A 16,458-nucleotide genomic window follows, 5' to 3' on the forward strand; every position below is an offset into this window, starting at 1 on the left:
GTCCTATCTGCCTCAGTCTCCCTGAGTGCTGGGACCATAGGCATATGCCATTATGCCTAACTCTATAAACAGCCAATTTAAATGATAAAGCCAATTGTTTAACATATTACCAAGACCAATATTAAATAAAAATTATATGAAATTCAGCGTAACCGTGACTGTAGTTTATACAGACATATATATTCTCATTTGTTTCTCTGCCTCTGTTTACACACACACACACACACACACACACACACACACACACACACACACAGACACACGGACAGAAGAGAGACAGAGAGACATACACATAGATACACACACACAGGGACAGAAAGAGAGGCAGACAAAGACATACACACAGACACAAACAAGTCAAAGCGCAGAAAGCAATCTGGAGATGAGCTTTCTATTTAGGTTTAAATGATAGTATCCACGGGAAAGTGGAATGTGAGCACGGTGGATTTTAAAACTGTATATTACTTGTGAAATTAAGGAGGAGGGTGGACCCAGGTGATTTGGGCATGCCTTAACACAGAGAAACAGTTCGTGGGCAGCAATGGAGGCGCTTACTACCAATCGATCACTATCTGTGGAAAGAGGTGGAATAAGCCCCACCTGTATCTGGAACCTGATGAAAAAATGAAGATCAGATCCTGTTCCCAATGTAAGAAAAAGTATCAGAAAGCCATCATTTACAGTCTAACCCTGGTGTTGTTTTTCCTTCAGTGGTTGTCATCGTGATTTGTCAATGTCATTCTTAGTAAAGAGAAATTTAAAATGTAAAATATTAACACAAATTCTACCATTTGTTTTATATAATGTAAATCTCAGAGATTGTAGTTCCTATGAGGAGTTGATACAGTTTAGACTTTGTGGCTTGACACTGCAGGGTGCTTCAGACTGGCCAGAAGTGACCAGCACAACTGGACTTCAGGAGGTTGGAAAGAGCCGGAAGGGATCCCACCTTGGCCTGGCAGGTGTGCAAGAAACACTGGCCTTTAGAGGGACCAGGTCCCACCTTTATGTGTGCTTGGCCTACTGGCCTGCTGGGGTCCCCTCCCCCAAAGGCCTTAAAAAGCCTTACTGAGCAGTAGGTATAGAGACATTGAGTCAAGAGGAAACATGGAGGATGTTAACCCCTTCATTGGATGGCTTAGTTATTCAGTCTAGCCTGGGTCAGAGGTTCATCTCCAACCAAGATGGACTCTCTCATCAGCTGCCCAGCAGATAGGAAGTGGTACTGCCTGCCTGAGGCTCTTATCCATACACCCAGTAGGACCTGCCCCTTGCTTAGATCCCTGCCAGAGGCAGAAGCAGTGGAACACAGTTGGCAGAGGAACAATATAAACTTCCTGAGGTGTGGTGGTAGCAGGTAGCCCAGGCACTCTCCTGGGAAGTGACTGGAGGTAGGGATGATGTAACGGCAGAGGCCCAGAGTTCAGAGGGAGACTTCCACTGCCTCAGAAACATTAATTCCAAAATACGGATCCCAGATGAAATAAGGTTCAAAACCATACCTGCCCCCCCATCTCCTCCCCAGTACAGGGCTCCTGTGCACTGGGTTCCTGTTTGTGTGCACTGTTGTGAGCCTACAGTCAGGGGGATCAATGGGTATTTTGTTCCTGCTTTTCCCTTCCCTTCCCTTCCCTTCCCTTCCCTTCCCTTCCCTTCCCTCCCCTCCCCTCCCCTTCCCTCCCTTCTCTCTCTCTCTCTCTCTCTCTCTCCTCTCTCTCTCTCTCTCTCTTTCTCTCTCTTTCCAAACAAGGTTTCTCTGTAGCTGCGGGGGGGGGGGGGGAGGGGGAGATAGGACACAAGGATTATCTGTGCACTGGAGAGTAGCAGGGGGGATAGGACACAAGGATTATCTGTGCACTGGAGAGTAACTGGGGGAGATAGGACACAAGTGTCATCTGTGCACTGGAGAGTAGCTGGGGGGATATGTGCGATCTGTACACTTATGGAAATGTCACAGTGAAACCCACTAATATATACAATTAATATTCACTTCTGATAAAATCAAATAATATCGATCATTAACAGTATTTTTATTGTAGCTAAATATATATAATGTAAAATTCTAGTTAACTTCAAGTATATAATTTATCATGCTTATTTTAAAATAAGAAGGGCTGGTAAAGTGACTCCACAGGTAAGTGCCACGCCTGATGCCCGACGACCTTAGTTTTATCCCTGTGACGGAAGGAAAGAACTGACCCCCCCTCCCCTCCCTGCAAATCATCTTCTGACTTTCATATGTATGCTGTGGTATGTACATGAATGTACTCGAGTGAACACATACCCACACTCACACGGGGAAATAAATAAGTGTAAAATAAAGATCGGAGTTGATAGTTATGTGTGTGTGTGTGTGTGTGTGTGTGTGTGTGTATGTATGTGTGATTGAGACAGGTCTCTCTATATAGCTCTGGCTGTCCTGGAACTCACTATGTAGACAAACTGGCCTCTGAATCACTGAGGTCCTCCTGCCCCAGCCTCTGTCCTCTGCTGGGGTTGAAGGCATCCACCACCATACCCCAGCTTGTTTGAGAATTCTAGAAACTTGACAAGTCAAAGAAAGTTTCTTCCCCATTTTTCTTTGCCCTGTGACATATGAAAAGTCCTAAAGCCATTCACAGACTCTTTAGTGATGTGGTTCAGTCAATACATTGAGTGACGGTACCCAACTGTTAATAGTGTTTTTTATATACACTCTCTTCTGTTGCATTATCAAGATCGCCTTATGGTGCCTAACATTTCCTCTTCCCTTTCCAGGAGTCAACATACAGCTCTCACCAAAAGCAACTTAATAAGCTTTTTTAGCGATTGTTGTTGTTTCTTGTTTTGTTTTTACAATGGCAACAAAAATAAACATGTAAAATATATGTGTAGATACAGCTCACCGAGTCAAGGCTGTTTTACTAAGTAATTCTAAGATTTCTAGAGACTTTGTATGCTTTCTGTTTCTTGCATTCTGACCGCAGACACCAGAAATCCCACAGGAAGTTGTGCTTCTGAGTGTTGTGGTTTTTAGTTTCCTGTTCCTTTGCATTAGATCAGAAAGAAATCTGTGCACAAAGAGAAATTCTTGGTTGAACTTTCTTGTAACTCTAAATGAGATTCTCTAACTTACTTGCATTTTTTCCCCTTTTGATTTAAACCCAAGGCAATGTAGCCACATCTGTCTGTAATCATTAATGCCGTGGTATAATTTGAAAACCTTTTTTGGTGTTTAGTGAATAAACTCTTGTTAAAGTTTCGGGTGTGTCTTTGAGATTATGCTATATGCTTTCTGCGTCATATTGAACCACTTTCCCCGAGATAAACTTTAGGGCGGAGCTAGATTCCTGACAACAGTGTTTTTCTTTAAAATGATACTTTTATTTATTTTATTAGCATACAAATTAATATGTGTCATTATGGCACCTTCATTTATATAAATGATGGGAACTTCCCCTGCTATTTTGAGAAGATACACAAATATGGTTTGGTTTAGGTATGAATAATATCTTTTCAATTTACTTGGTCTAACATACAGTTCAATTTAGATAATTTAACTCAGTTATTCCAAATACCATTGAAATTTTTTTTTTGGATTTTATTTGATTTTTTTTAAAGCCATGGCGAAGGTAAGATCTACTAGGTATATTGGGTTTGAGACAAAAAATGCAGAGATCTAACATTTAATTTACATAGTGGGAGACTTGATAACAATTGACCAATGAGAAAAGGGGAAGAGTAAACGCATAAAACACCCCAGCTGCGTCCAGGCAGGTCCGTCTGCAGAATGCTCGTTATTAAACTGTGAAGGACCTTCAACAGCCACTTTCTAAAATACAGCATACCTTAGCTTTTTTTTGGTGGGGGAGGGGTTCGAGACAGGGTTTCTCGGTAGCTTTTGAGTCTGGCTTGGAACTAGCTCTTGTAGATCCGCCTGCCTCTACCTCCTGAGTGCTGGGATTAAAGGGGTGCGCCACCACTGCCCGGCCACACCTTAGCTTTTTATAATGCTGTTTTCTCATAGGAAAAATTTAATCACCCTAGAGAACACAAAGCACCTTGCCTTTGAAACAATCACATGTTATACAACTAAAACAAAAACGAATTTTAACTGTTTTCATGCATGGCAAGAAATAGCGTTTGGTTGCAAAATGTTCTTTTTCTAATTCAACTAGCTTAGAGTTGGAAAATACGTGACTTTGAAACCTTAATTGGTGTTTTTGTGTCATATACGGATATTTCCTAGTTAGAATTAAGTTTAATTTTGTCTAAATTCTAAAAATTTAATTCTAAATTCTAAAAGCTATTGTTTAAAACCCGATGTTTATGCTCCACCATCTTGCGTGGCTATTATAGCCATTATAGTAGGTACTTAAAGATGTCATTTCATATTACTAAACTTTTATGACATTTATGAAGAGCTTTGCAGTATGCAGAGTGTAAACTGATGAAGCTTGAAGTGGTTTTTCTACCTATTTTTCTTGTTCATCAAAGCAGTTGGCTTAAGTTTGCCCAGTGGTGGACAGAACTGGATGGTGAGTTCCGTGTGTATTTAACATCCATTTCTGTCCAGCTTGAGCTGGAGGACGTGGTTTAGAAAGGCAGGCAGCCTCTTCTAGGTCTTCAGGGGCCAAGAATTTCAGCAATCTTGATAGCCCAAAATGTCTAGGGAGGCAGAAGTGGCTGGGGTTATCATTGGATGCTTGTTCCCCTCAGCGCCAGATCTGTAAGTTGGTTTAAAGGCAGTTGGCTTGTTCTGAGCCTGCTAGAGCGCTTTTCGTGTGCTTTAAACAAAAACACATCTCTCTTCAATAGGGTAACAATGCCCAGACACGTGGTGACAGTTGTGACCATTGTTACCTGCGAGGTTAAGGAAATCACAGTCAGGTATTGGCCAGGCCCGCCTTTCCTGCCACACTCCTGCGTGGGGACTGACCCGGGGTGGCTGGCTGAGGAGAGAGTAGACAGGTCTCCGTAGGGAGTCGAAAAGCTTTGGTACGCAGGAGTTTGGGGTTCTTGGGGGCGAATTCTGCCGGATCTTTGATAAAAAACAAACAGGATGACTCGCGCGGCAGCGGAAACCGCCTAGCAAGTTACTTGGAGAGCAGAGCTTTTCCTTCCGCGCGGGGGTCGGACCCGGCCTGGCCCCGCCCCCGCCGAGGCCCCGCCCCCGCCGGCCGGGCATGCTCAGTGGCCCTGTCCGGCAGGTTTTGCGTGGCTGCTTGAGTTGCCCGCGACGGCTCTGCCCGCCGACGGCACGTCTCTTGGCGGCCGCGCGTTCCGGGGAAGTTAGGTGCGGGAGCAAGCTTCCGAAGAGACGCCCGAGGGCGGAGGGGACAGCCGGGAGTCCCGGTGCTGCGGAGAGGCGAGCGGGCCGAGGACGACGGAGGCCGAGCCGGCGGCCGGGTGTGCCCCGCGGAGAAGCCCGGGCGGGGCGGACGCTTCCCGGACTTTTGTCCCACTTGAATCCCCTCCCCGTGGGCCGGGCCTTTCCGGCCGCCCCCGCCCCTGCCCCGCTCGTCCCCGGGAGATGTTTATGCGGACGGTGGCGTGAGGAGCGGGCGGGCGGGCCGGCGGCGCGGAGTTTCGGGTCCGAAGAGCCTCGCGCGGCGCCGGGAGAGACAAGATGTCCGCCAGGGCCGCGGCCGCTAAGGTGAGGGCTCACGGCCGGCAGGGGCTGCGGGCGGGGCGGTGGGGGACGGGGGAGACCGGCGGGGACCTCGCCCCGCCCTCCCCGCGGGCGGTAGCCGGGGGCGACTGTGGCGAGGCGGGGAGGGAGGGGACGAGGGCGGGCTGGGGGCGCGCCTGCCGCCCGGGCAGGTGCACGGCTGCTGGTGCCAGGCTCCTGATCGCGTCGGGAGGCGACGTGCAACAGGTCTCGCGCCTGGAAAGTCGCCTCGGGTGAGGATTCTCAGGTCCCCGAGAGCGTGTCCGCGGAGACCGGGGGTGTCACCTGCAACAGGCGGGTGGGTAGCCGGGGCTTGTCTCCGGAGGAGTGGTTGGTACCCGGCGAAACCCTGTAGTTTCGATCTGATGTCACCCGCTGCGGTATGCGCAATGGCAGCGATAAAGCTTTGAGACAGCAAAACACTCAGCTCGAGAGTAGCTAAGGTTTATTTTGAGGTTTATTATTTATGCGAGGCAGCAGAGGAAGGAGAGTTCTTAGCACTTTGATTTCAACTTCAAAAGTATCACAAAGTGTCCTTACACATGGACAGTAAGATGAACTCAAACGACGACAACAACAAAATATCCGGTGAATTCTTCAGAAAACAACTTTCCGATCCATCTTCCCGTGTGTTTTGAAGCGTGTTTCTTGACACAACATGTCTTATTATTAAGTGCTACATTCAGCTAAAAATTTTTTTTGAAAATAGACTCCCCCCTTTTTTGTATACTTTAGTTTTTTTTAAGACATCCTAAAGTGCTTGCTTTCAAACAATGACAGGAATACAAAATCTGACGAGTGAAAAAAATCTCCCTTTAAAAAATCTATTACTCCTACAGCTTAAAACAGGTGGTGATTTTGTGTATTTTTCTGTTTGAAATACTTAACCTTTGGGAGCAGATGAAGGAAGTGTCTGAATTCTTAACAGGACCTTGTTTTTTGGCTGGCATTAGTTAGCGGTTAGGTTAGTAGTGACTAGATTGTTTTAAGAAATGGAGTATTCTTCCTTTAGGAATAATGTAGTCTGTATTTTTTTGAACGTACATTGGTGAACGATCTCAGCCTAAGACTGGGGCCACAAACTAGAATCCGTGCAACATTTTGTTACTTATAAGACGTAAAACATGTTATTTCCCTGGCTGGGACTTCCTTTCCTGGGAAGAAAGGCTTTGTTGCCATTTTACCCAGAATGTCACTTTGTTTCGAAGTGTGAGCCCTGGTACTTGTTATTCAATACAACACACTTGAAAAGTGTTATTACAAGAGAAGTGTTTCCAATCCCTTGCTATGGCAAGGTGATTTAGAAAGTGTGTTTTTACACGTAAGTTACGATTTTGAGATTTTTATGAAACATAGCAAAACCTCTCTAGTTAGATATTTGCACACTTAACTGGGAGTTAACGGGTTATTTTCTTGGTTGCTGTATTTGGGATGCACTTTGAAGTCTTTTAAAACTAGACCCACCATAAACAAGCAGGTAAATGCAGTGCTAATCAGTTGTTTCCATAAGTCACATTTACTGTTCTCAGAGAATCAAAAGTGCTTCAGAGCCCATCTCTGCCAGTGCTTTCCATAGGGTGCTTTTGTTTCTGCTACCGCAGTTAGAAATCGTACGGACGCTGAGTTCGCAGCTTGCTCTTCTGTTTTTAGCGCAGCAGTTGTAGAACTTGTGTCTGAGCCAATCCTTTGATTCTGTAGTTTTGTAATGGTTCAGTAGTTTTCATCTCGCTGCTCAGGTCATCATTGCCTTTTTGGGGAGATGTTTGGCTTGTTTCCAGGAGATTGTTATTACAATGTTATTGCACTATATAATTGTACTTACATTTCTGTGTCTGTACACTTACTACTATATGGCAGATTCTTAAAAACGAAAGTGCTATGTCAAAGAGTTCACTTGAAAGTACCATTAAAAATCTTCCTCCAAAGCCTCTACTTAAGAATAAATACGACAATGCCAGGCAGTGACGCCTTTACTTTTAGCAGAGGCAGGCGGATTTCTGTGAGTTCAAGGCCACCCTGGTCTACAGAGCGATTTCCAGGACAGGCTTCAATGCTACAGAGAAACCCTTTCTTGAAAAATCAAAAGAAAGAGAAGAAGAAAAAAAAAAAAAGAAATACAACAAATAATGAGTTGTTGCCCCAGTCAGGGTGAAGGAAATCTAATCCAAGACAGTGCCATCAAACTCTGGGTGAAGAGAGGCAGAACTTCCCTGTGGTCCTTGAATTGATGTTTAAGTGCAGTGCATTTCCAAAGAGAGTTCCAGTGTGGTATTATAGGAACCATGATAGCTTGACAAGATGTTTATCTTAGCACATAAATGAATGGAGAAAATCAGTTCAGAAAATCTAATTGCTTATGAATTCAGAGTAATTTAAGGTAGGTTATTATTTCAAGAATAGGAGAATGGAGCCACACAACCAGACATAAGTAAATAATTAATAAATATATAAATAATAGTGATTGCGATCAACTTTTAATATGCGCAAGGATTGTTTTGTGTGGGTAATTCATTTAGTTCACACAATAATGCTATGAAGTGGAAATAGTTTGCCTAGGCACACGTGGCCCAGCAAAAGGGAAAACTGTGACTGTTTGTCAAACTAAGTATAGATTATTGGGAAAGGATCCATTATTCAGTGAATTAAACTACAAAGACCGGTATCTTATTGTAAAAATGTTTCTTTTCTGCTTCATATATGCAACTACAAGAAAATGTAGGTGACTCTGTTGTAATTGTCCTCTGTTGTGGGTGTCTGATAGGAGTGCACACATCCACCCAGTGAGTCGCAAGTGCCCTTACTCACTAAGCCATCCTTCCTTCCTTCCCTGCCCTCCTAAGTGACAAACACTAGGAAACAAGCCTAGGGAGACATAAGCGTGTTCTTACGCGTGTGTGCACACACATTACTACAAACATGAATGTTTGAAAAGGGGTTCTCTGTGCCTGGTATTAAGTAAACAAAGGAAAGGGCTCCGTATGTGTATGATGTGCATCTGATCTGCAATGAATTTTGCTTACTAGTGTACTTGATAACAGTTACTTGAAAGTTGAAAACAAATTTGGTGCTGGTTCCCTGCCTTATCAAATAATTGCTTAATTAGATAAGAAAATAGTATTAGTAATTATTAGGAGCATTTTTGTTGAGTGACCCACAGAAAGCGACTAAAGGAAGTTGAATGGCTTCTGGAATTTCAAGTTGTATCACTTTGGAGGAAACAGTAAAAATTCTTGTGCCCTCCTTGGCTGTCTTGTTCTGTGTAATGAAATGTTTGTGTCTGAGAAGCAGTTTTCTTTTTCCTAGTGGCTATGTCTGAAATAATGTAGACGGGTAGAAACCATTGCTCTGTTTTTTGTGAGGTTTCTCAGGAATCTATATCAAGTGAGGCACAGTGAGGTTTTTCAATAGCTGAACATTTTTTTTTAAATATTTATTTATTATGTATACAATATTCTGTCTGTATGCCTGAAGGCCAGATGAGGGCGCCAGACGTCTTTACAGATGGTTATGAGCCACCATGTGGTTGCTGGGAATTGAACTCAGGACCTTTGGAAGAGCAGGCAATGCTCTTAACCACTGAGCCATCTCTCCAGCCCCCATAGCTGAACATTTTTGAAACTTAACTGGAAAGCCACAGAGAAACCCTGTCTCGAAAAACGAAAAAAAAAAAAGCAAAAAGAAACTTAACTGCAGAAAATAAGTAAGCTAATGTGCAAAACTTATTATATCAGTCTTTACGGATAAGGATTGTTTGTTGAGGAACTATTAAATTTTAATTTGGTACTTAACTGATGAGTATTTGCTTCATATACTTCAGGAGTAAAGTACAACCTCAGTTAAGGCTTAATATTTTGACTTTATTGAGTCTGCTACCATATGTTTTTTGTTCTAATGATTACTCCCTCCTCCTTATTCAGTTTGTACAATAGTGTTCACCATACTTTTAAGTATGTAGGTGTTTTCAGCATTTTAGATGCCATTCATTAAAGCTCTAATTCATGTAAATTGGCTGGTAGTCACTACATTATGTAGCTTCATAACTTATTGATACAGTGCCATTTTCCCCAATACATGTTTTCATGGTAGGAGCTTGTAAAGTGAACTTTTATTTTGGGTTTGAGGGAGACTTAATGCTGCCTGTTGCTTGCTGTGATGGTTAGTGTCGGCCTTACTCACAATAGTTCGGAGCATGAACCAGTCTGTGGCTTTTAGGGCTATGATGGGTATTTATTTATAGTACTGTTTCTTGTTTGCTTAGAGGGGAAAATTACAGTAGTTTCACTTTTTTTAAATTCTACAATTGGGATTCTGCCTCTGACCTACCTGCTCTTTAATCCTTTTCTATTTTGAGACCTGATGTAAATTCAGTGCAATTGTTAGGAATAATGAATAAGATCACTGTGCTGTCATGGAAATGTATTTTTTTTAAACTTTATTTTTAATCTTTTTGGTTGGGTGTCTTTTTGGTTTTTCAAGACAGAGTTTCTCTGTAGCTTTGGGGCCTGTCCTGGAACTAGCTCTTGTAGACCAGGCTGGCTTCGAACTCACAGAGATCACCTGCTTCTGCCTCCCGAGTGCTGGGATTAAAGGCTTGTGCCACCACCATCCGGGGGTGTCTTTGAAAATCATAGTTTCGATGAACATTTAGGAGATGCAGTTTTTTTTTCTTGATCTAGCTCTGATGTGTTAATAATTCAGTCTTCTGAAAAGCAAAGAATCCAGGTTTAAATTCAAAGCTTGCCTTCACCCTCACTCCAAGTCCCCAATGAACCGCCTAATTATGGATGACAAACTTGGGGTGAGGGAGGTGGGGGCAGCAGAGTTTTTATCAAATGTCAATTAAAATTAAAAGATGGCTTTTCTTTAGAATAATATTCCTGAAATATTTGACTGGAATTTGTTTTCAATTCCAAGCTTTGAAAGACAATGTCAATAACAAACAAAAGACCATCTTGTGAATTTGGCAACATTTAATCTGGTAGAAAGACCTTAGGATAGTTTACCAAGTTTCAGACTTAGACTAGATTGCTCTGTTTCTGAGTAGCATTTCCTTTGTAAGGCAACGATAAAAACAGACCTTTTGCTGTCTTTGACCTAGTGTGCTGCTTAATTTATTTATTACAGAGAAGAGTGGCTTCAGGTTGCTCCTTTATGGGCCAACTATTCCATTTCTTCGTAAGCAGATAAATTCTTAATAATGAGTGAGAAGCTTGGGTAGTTATGAAGGGTGTTTCATCTTATAACCCAAAAATGGAAAAAATAATTGGATTCTGAATGATTGGCTGTACAGTTCACTATAAAGCTAGTGGTGCCAAACTTTTTTTTACCATGGAATATACTATTGGTGGTATAAATAGGCCCTAAGCTGTTGTATTTGTAGTATGTCGTGGTAAATCTTTTTTTTTTTTTTTTTGGGTTTTTCGAGACAGGGTTTTTCTGTGGCTTTGGAGCCTGTCCTGGAACTAGCTCTTGTAGACCAGGCTGGTCCGCCTGCCTCTGCCTCCCAAGTGCTGGGATTAAAGGCATGTGCCACCGTCGCCCAGCATTGTCGTAGTAAATCTTAACTTTGGGGTACATTGAAAGATAACATGTTATTAGATTTTACCACAGGTGCATTTTAGTTATGTGTCAGAACAAGGTGTTTTGTGCTGGCAGCGTACCAGGACGTCAGTTGGCTGACAGATATATTCATTCAGGTTTGCCGTTCACGCAAAGAAGGTCAAAGTAAAGAATATTTTCTGTGAATAGTAATTAGGAGCAAAAGTTTCAATAAATTTGTTTTATTTTTTTTGGTTTTTCGAGACAGGGTTTCTCTGTGGCTTTGGAGCCTGTCCTGGAACTAGCTCTGTAGACCAGGCTGGTCTTGAACTCAAAGAGATCCGCCTGCCTCTGCCTCCGGAGTGCTGGGATTAAAGGCGTGCGCCACCATTGCCCGGCAATGAATTTGTTTTAATTTTCTGAATTCTTTTGTTTTTTATTTTTTAAAATAGAGTACTTTCCCAAGATAAAAAAAATTCTATTTTCAGCCAGGTGCACATCTTTAATCCCAGCACACAGGAGGTAGAGGCAGGTGGATCTTTGTGAGTTGAAGGCTGTCCTGGTCTACAGAGTGAGTTGGAGACAGCCAGAGCTACACAGAGAGACCCTGTATCAGACAAAAATAAAATAAAAAACTCCATTTCTTCTTTTAGGAGTTTTTTGATATTGGTGCTAGTATAAAAAAAGTTTTTGTTATTATTACTGTTTTGAGGTGAGTTTTCATCAAACTGGGATCAATCTCATTGTGTAGCTGAGATCAGCCCTGAATTTAGTTACTGGTGTTATTGGTGTGAGCTACCACATCAGCTTTTAGAACAATTTCAAATGATTGGAATATATATTAAATTTATAATTAAATCTCTTAAAATTTTTACTCATTCATTTAATTTTTATTTGCATTGATGTTTTGCCTACATGTATGTTTGTTGAAGGGTGTTGGATCCTCGGGGATTTGGAGTTAGACAGTTGTGAGCTGCCCTGCTGGTGCTGGGAATTGAACCCAGGTCCTCTGGAAGAGCAGCAGTGTTCTTAACAGCTGAGCCATCTCTCCAGGCCCCCTAATTAAATCTTTTTGTTCATTTGTAACCCTAACTGCCTTGGAACTAGCTCTGTAGTCCAGGCTAGCCTCGAACTGAGAGACTTGCCTGCCTCTGCCTCCTGAGTGTTAGGATTAAAGGTGTGCACCACCATCACCCGGCTTCAGTTTTAAAACTTGCAATTCATTGTGTAAAAAACAAAGAATTTTGGACTGGGTGTATCACTCAGTTGGTAAAGTGCTTATTTGTGTAGCACACACAAGGCCCAGTGTCAGTCCCTAGTGATGCATAAAGTGTGTGTGGACATGCATGCCTCTAACCCCAACTCTGGGAAGGTGGAGGCCTGAGGACTCAGGTCATCCTCATCTGTGTACGTAGTTCCAGACTGTCTTGGACTACTTGATCTGCCTAGGCTGACCTCAAACTTGTTATGTGACCCAGACTGATTTTGAACTCAGTTCTACTTCAGCCTCCTGAGTGCAGGGATTCCAAGACTATTTCACTAGCCTGCCCTTCATAGTCTTTTGTTGTAGGGAAACTTCTTGCCTAAAACTTTGGAGGGAGAAGAGTAGGTTAAGTTGTAGTTTTATACTGGTTGAATATTGTGCAAAAAGAATTATCGGAACAAAATATTCAGCTATTAGAGTTCCAACAGTTGTGAAAGCTGCTTTGGTTAGTTTTAATTTTGAGAATATTTTATGATTAAATCCTAAATCCATAGTGGGATTTACTTGACTCTGGTAAGACCATTGAAATTTCCAATCGAGAGAATATGTATTTTAGACAAAAAAGCATGTAAAAACAGATCTGTCATTCAAAATGTAAATTTTTTCCAGTAGTATCAGTTCGAAAAGAACTTTAGAATACTTACTCAATAATTTGTTTTTTTTTTTGTTATACTGGACTATTTAATCAAACAAAATGTACTGTACTATACTGATGCTATATTGCCCATAAAATTGGAAATGAGTGGGCATTGAAAGTAGGTTCTGCATTTATGTTGAGTGCTGACTCACAGATACTGAGCTTAGTGTTTCATAGCTATGCTATTTGATCTTTACAATTCTGTTAGATATTACTATTTTCTTTTACAGGTGAAGGATCCAAGGCTAATTCATTTGCTATAGTTAGTCACACATCTGATTATAACTCAAATATGTGTCCATTTAAATGCTCCTGTGTTCTAAATGAGCATCAGATGAGCTTTAGTATGCGTCAGATAAGTCTTAGACTGGACGAGGAGCAGCAGTCGTAAAGCTGTAAGCATTGGTACTACTGTATTGGTTGGAAGCAAGCTGCAGTGAAGGAAGCTCCAGCTGGTTTCTTTCCTGTGGTCAGACAAGCCAGATCTTCCAGTTTTTCAGAACAGGCTATAAATCTGGATTTTGTCATACATGCCTTGACTTAAAATGCCAACTAATTTTTTATCTTATTGTGAAAGAGTACTAATATATAAAAATGCATTAAGCAAATTTATATAAATGAATTAGAAAGTGGATACTAATGTAAGCAGCAGGCCAGATTCTCTACTGCAAGAAGTCCAGTAAGATAAGGACATAAAAAATATGGTCATTGAATAAGCTTAAGGTTCTTTCACTTACTGAGTTTGGGGTCTAGGTTTTGGATTTTGGGGGATCTTTCTACCATTAGCTACTGTCTCACCCATTTAAAAGGAAGGAGTAGAAAACAGTCCCCAGCTCAAGGTAATTTTATACTCAGCAGGGAACCTAACACATAATAAGTTACCAGGATTGACACATCTTTTTAAAATATCAGAAGTGCATTTTAATATTGGAAAAAGGCACGTATGGTTGATCTTGTTTATGTATAAAGTTCATTCTGTAGATAAGTAGGCTCAATTCGGTAAGTTATTTTTTAGTGTAAGAGGAGGTGCTTGGGCTTTTGAGATACCTAGGAAAACTGTCTTATGTTAACGTTAAGAGCTATAGCCTAGCGGGGTGCGCACACCTTTAATCCCAGCACTCGGGAGGCAGAAGCAGACCAATCTCTGTGAGTTCGAGGTCAGCCTGGCCTATAAGAGCTAACTCCAGGACAGGCTCCAAAGCTACAGAGAAACCCTGTCTTGAAAAATAAAAACAAAAAACAAAACAAAAAAAGAGAGCTACAGCCTAGTTTGGATTAGGCAATAGAGAGGCTTTGAAGTGCATTATAAATCCAGTGTATATGACTCAGTTTGGATATTCACTTAGTGGTGAGTGATTGATTAGCAAGTTTTTCAGTTTTTATCAGCTGAGCACCTCTGATCTTGTCTTGTAATTCTATCTGTATTTTCTACCATTTACTATCTTCCCCCCTCCACATCTGAAACATACACACTAATTCTCTTTGGAGTACTATAGTAGCCTTCTAAAGAATACCTTAGCTCCGGTTTTCCCATCTCTTCCAGCCCCCTTTCAGTTCTGCTATGTATACTTTCTGCCAGGTTTCTCTGTTCCTCCCAGGACACTGGTTTTCTTTCTTAGTAGTGCTTATTTAAGCCATGATTATAATCAAGGCAGGAAGTGTTTGGGTCATCTGTGTCTCCCACTAGCATGTAAGCTCTGGTAGAAGCGTGGTCTTATTTGATTGTGCCTGGTTATTTGCAGAACTTAATACAGTCTCATAGTACATAATAAATTCAGATGTCCTGCCAGGGATTGGCTTTTGATTAGACTGCTTTTTTTACCTGGTATGTTTCCCACATCCATCCCTCAGTCATCCAGCATTAGTTTCTTTTTTCCTCAAGAGATTTGTCCTGAGCTCAGAAATGAGGTCAGAACTCAGGAATGTCAAGATCCTATCCTATACATCTTTCCCCACTTAGAACTCAGACCTAATTGTCTGCTTTACATAGTTACATACTTGATTGTTATTAGACGATCTTTTAAAATGCTCCTGTAAGATGTTTGCTTATCTCTAAGATTCCCTATACTTTTTCTTTTCTGAAAAAGAAGGCAGCTGCTGAAGGAATTTTTCTTAGTGCAGCTGGGTCATGGTAGGGGCATTCTTGGTTTGGGTCTTCTCAGATTAATGATTTCCCGATCCTTCAAGTTGTCTTTCTTTTTTTAAGTGAAAAACACTTCAAATGGAAATTATGATGAAACTTCCATGTTCTGATTTCAGTACAGATACCAATTAATGAACCCATTATCACATAACTTTTTTGTTTATTTGTTTTTATAAGATCTTTCCCTCCATACCCCCCACCTTCCACATGATCTTTTGGATCCCAGACTAGTCTTAAACTCTTGGTGTACCTCTAGTTGCCTTGTTCCTCATGCCTTCCCTTAATTAAGAGCTGAGATCATAAGCATAGACCACTACACCCGGCTTTATAATTGATAAGTGCTTGATTGCCTAGATTTCTTTTTTTTAAAAGATTTATTTATTATGTATGTAGTATTCTGCCTACATATATCCTATAGGCCAGTAGAGAGCACCAAATCTCATTACAGATGGTTGTGAGCCACCATGTGGTTGCTGGGAATTGAACTCAGGACCTCTGGAAGAACAGTCAGTGCTCTTAACCTCTGAGCCACCTCTCCAGCCCTAGATTTCTTTTTTTTATTTAATTAGTATTTTTTCATTTATTTTCCGTCCTCCTCCTGTGTCTCCCCCATCCATTCCTCCTGTCTCCATTTAGAAAGGGCCAGGCCTTCCATGGACTTGAACAAAAGCATTGCTTAGATTTCTTAATGCACCAGGTGTCACCAAATGATGGTGTTTAAATGTTATTCTTTTGTGATTTATTAGCTGGAGTATCTAAGGAAAACTTCCTTTCATGTACTGTTCGGTTACCCAGTGTTACTGTTTGTATATGGAAGACAGAATAAACATTTAGTCCCTTGCCAGTACCAGTTTCCAGAGTACTGTAATTAATTAATTGTTCCAATGCTTATCTTTTTTTAAAAAAAGATAGACAAGTGGGCAAATTATTTATATATATATATATATATTTGATGTACTTTTGTAATTCCATTATAACTTCTATCAAGATACTTTATTTTGAAGTATTTCTAGCAGTACATTGAACTAAAAAGAGATCATGGTGTATGTAAGTTAATTTTTAAATTGGATACACCTCTTTGCTTAGCTTCTAGGGCAAGAAAGAATCTTAACCAGTACCTAAGAGTTTTTTCCAACTTCTATGCCTGTGTATAAGGGTAACTCTGTCCTGGCTTCTAACTGGTAAATGACTTTTGTCTGCTTAAGTTAAGGCTTATGTTCTTTTGT

The 16,458-nt window shown here is 41.4% G+C and overlaps 1 protein-coding gene across 13 annotated transcripts in view; it reads left to right on the forward strand.

The window, feature by feature from the left end:
* The window catches only part of Tjp1 (tight junction protein 1), a 253,021-nt gene that overhangs the window by 172,115 nt on the left and 64,448 nt on the right, over window positions 1-16,458 (forward strand). The window contains exon 1 of one of the 13 annotated variants that reach the window (XM_041654914.1): window positions 5,205-5,635. The exons of the other annotated variants lie outside the window; for them this stretch is intronic. Coding sequence (XP_041510848.1) covers window positions 5,609-5,635 — 27 coding nt within the window. The 5' untranslated portion in view covers window positions 5,205-5,608. Of the gene's footprint in view, window positions 1-5,204; window positions 5,636-16,458 lie in introns of those variants that run through there. 13 annotated transcript variants of the gene reach the window in all.

Source organism: Microtus oregoni, unplaced genomic scaffold (genome assembly GCF_018167655.1).
Source record: "Microtus oregoni isolate MIOR12 unplaced genomic scaffold, Mior012 000000F_ref0000247, whole genome shotgun sequence".
In the NCBI taxonomy this organism is placed as follows: Eukaryota; Metazoa; Chordata; class Mammalia; order Rodentia; family Cricetidae; genus Microtus; species Microtus oregoni.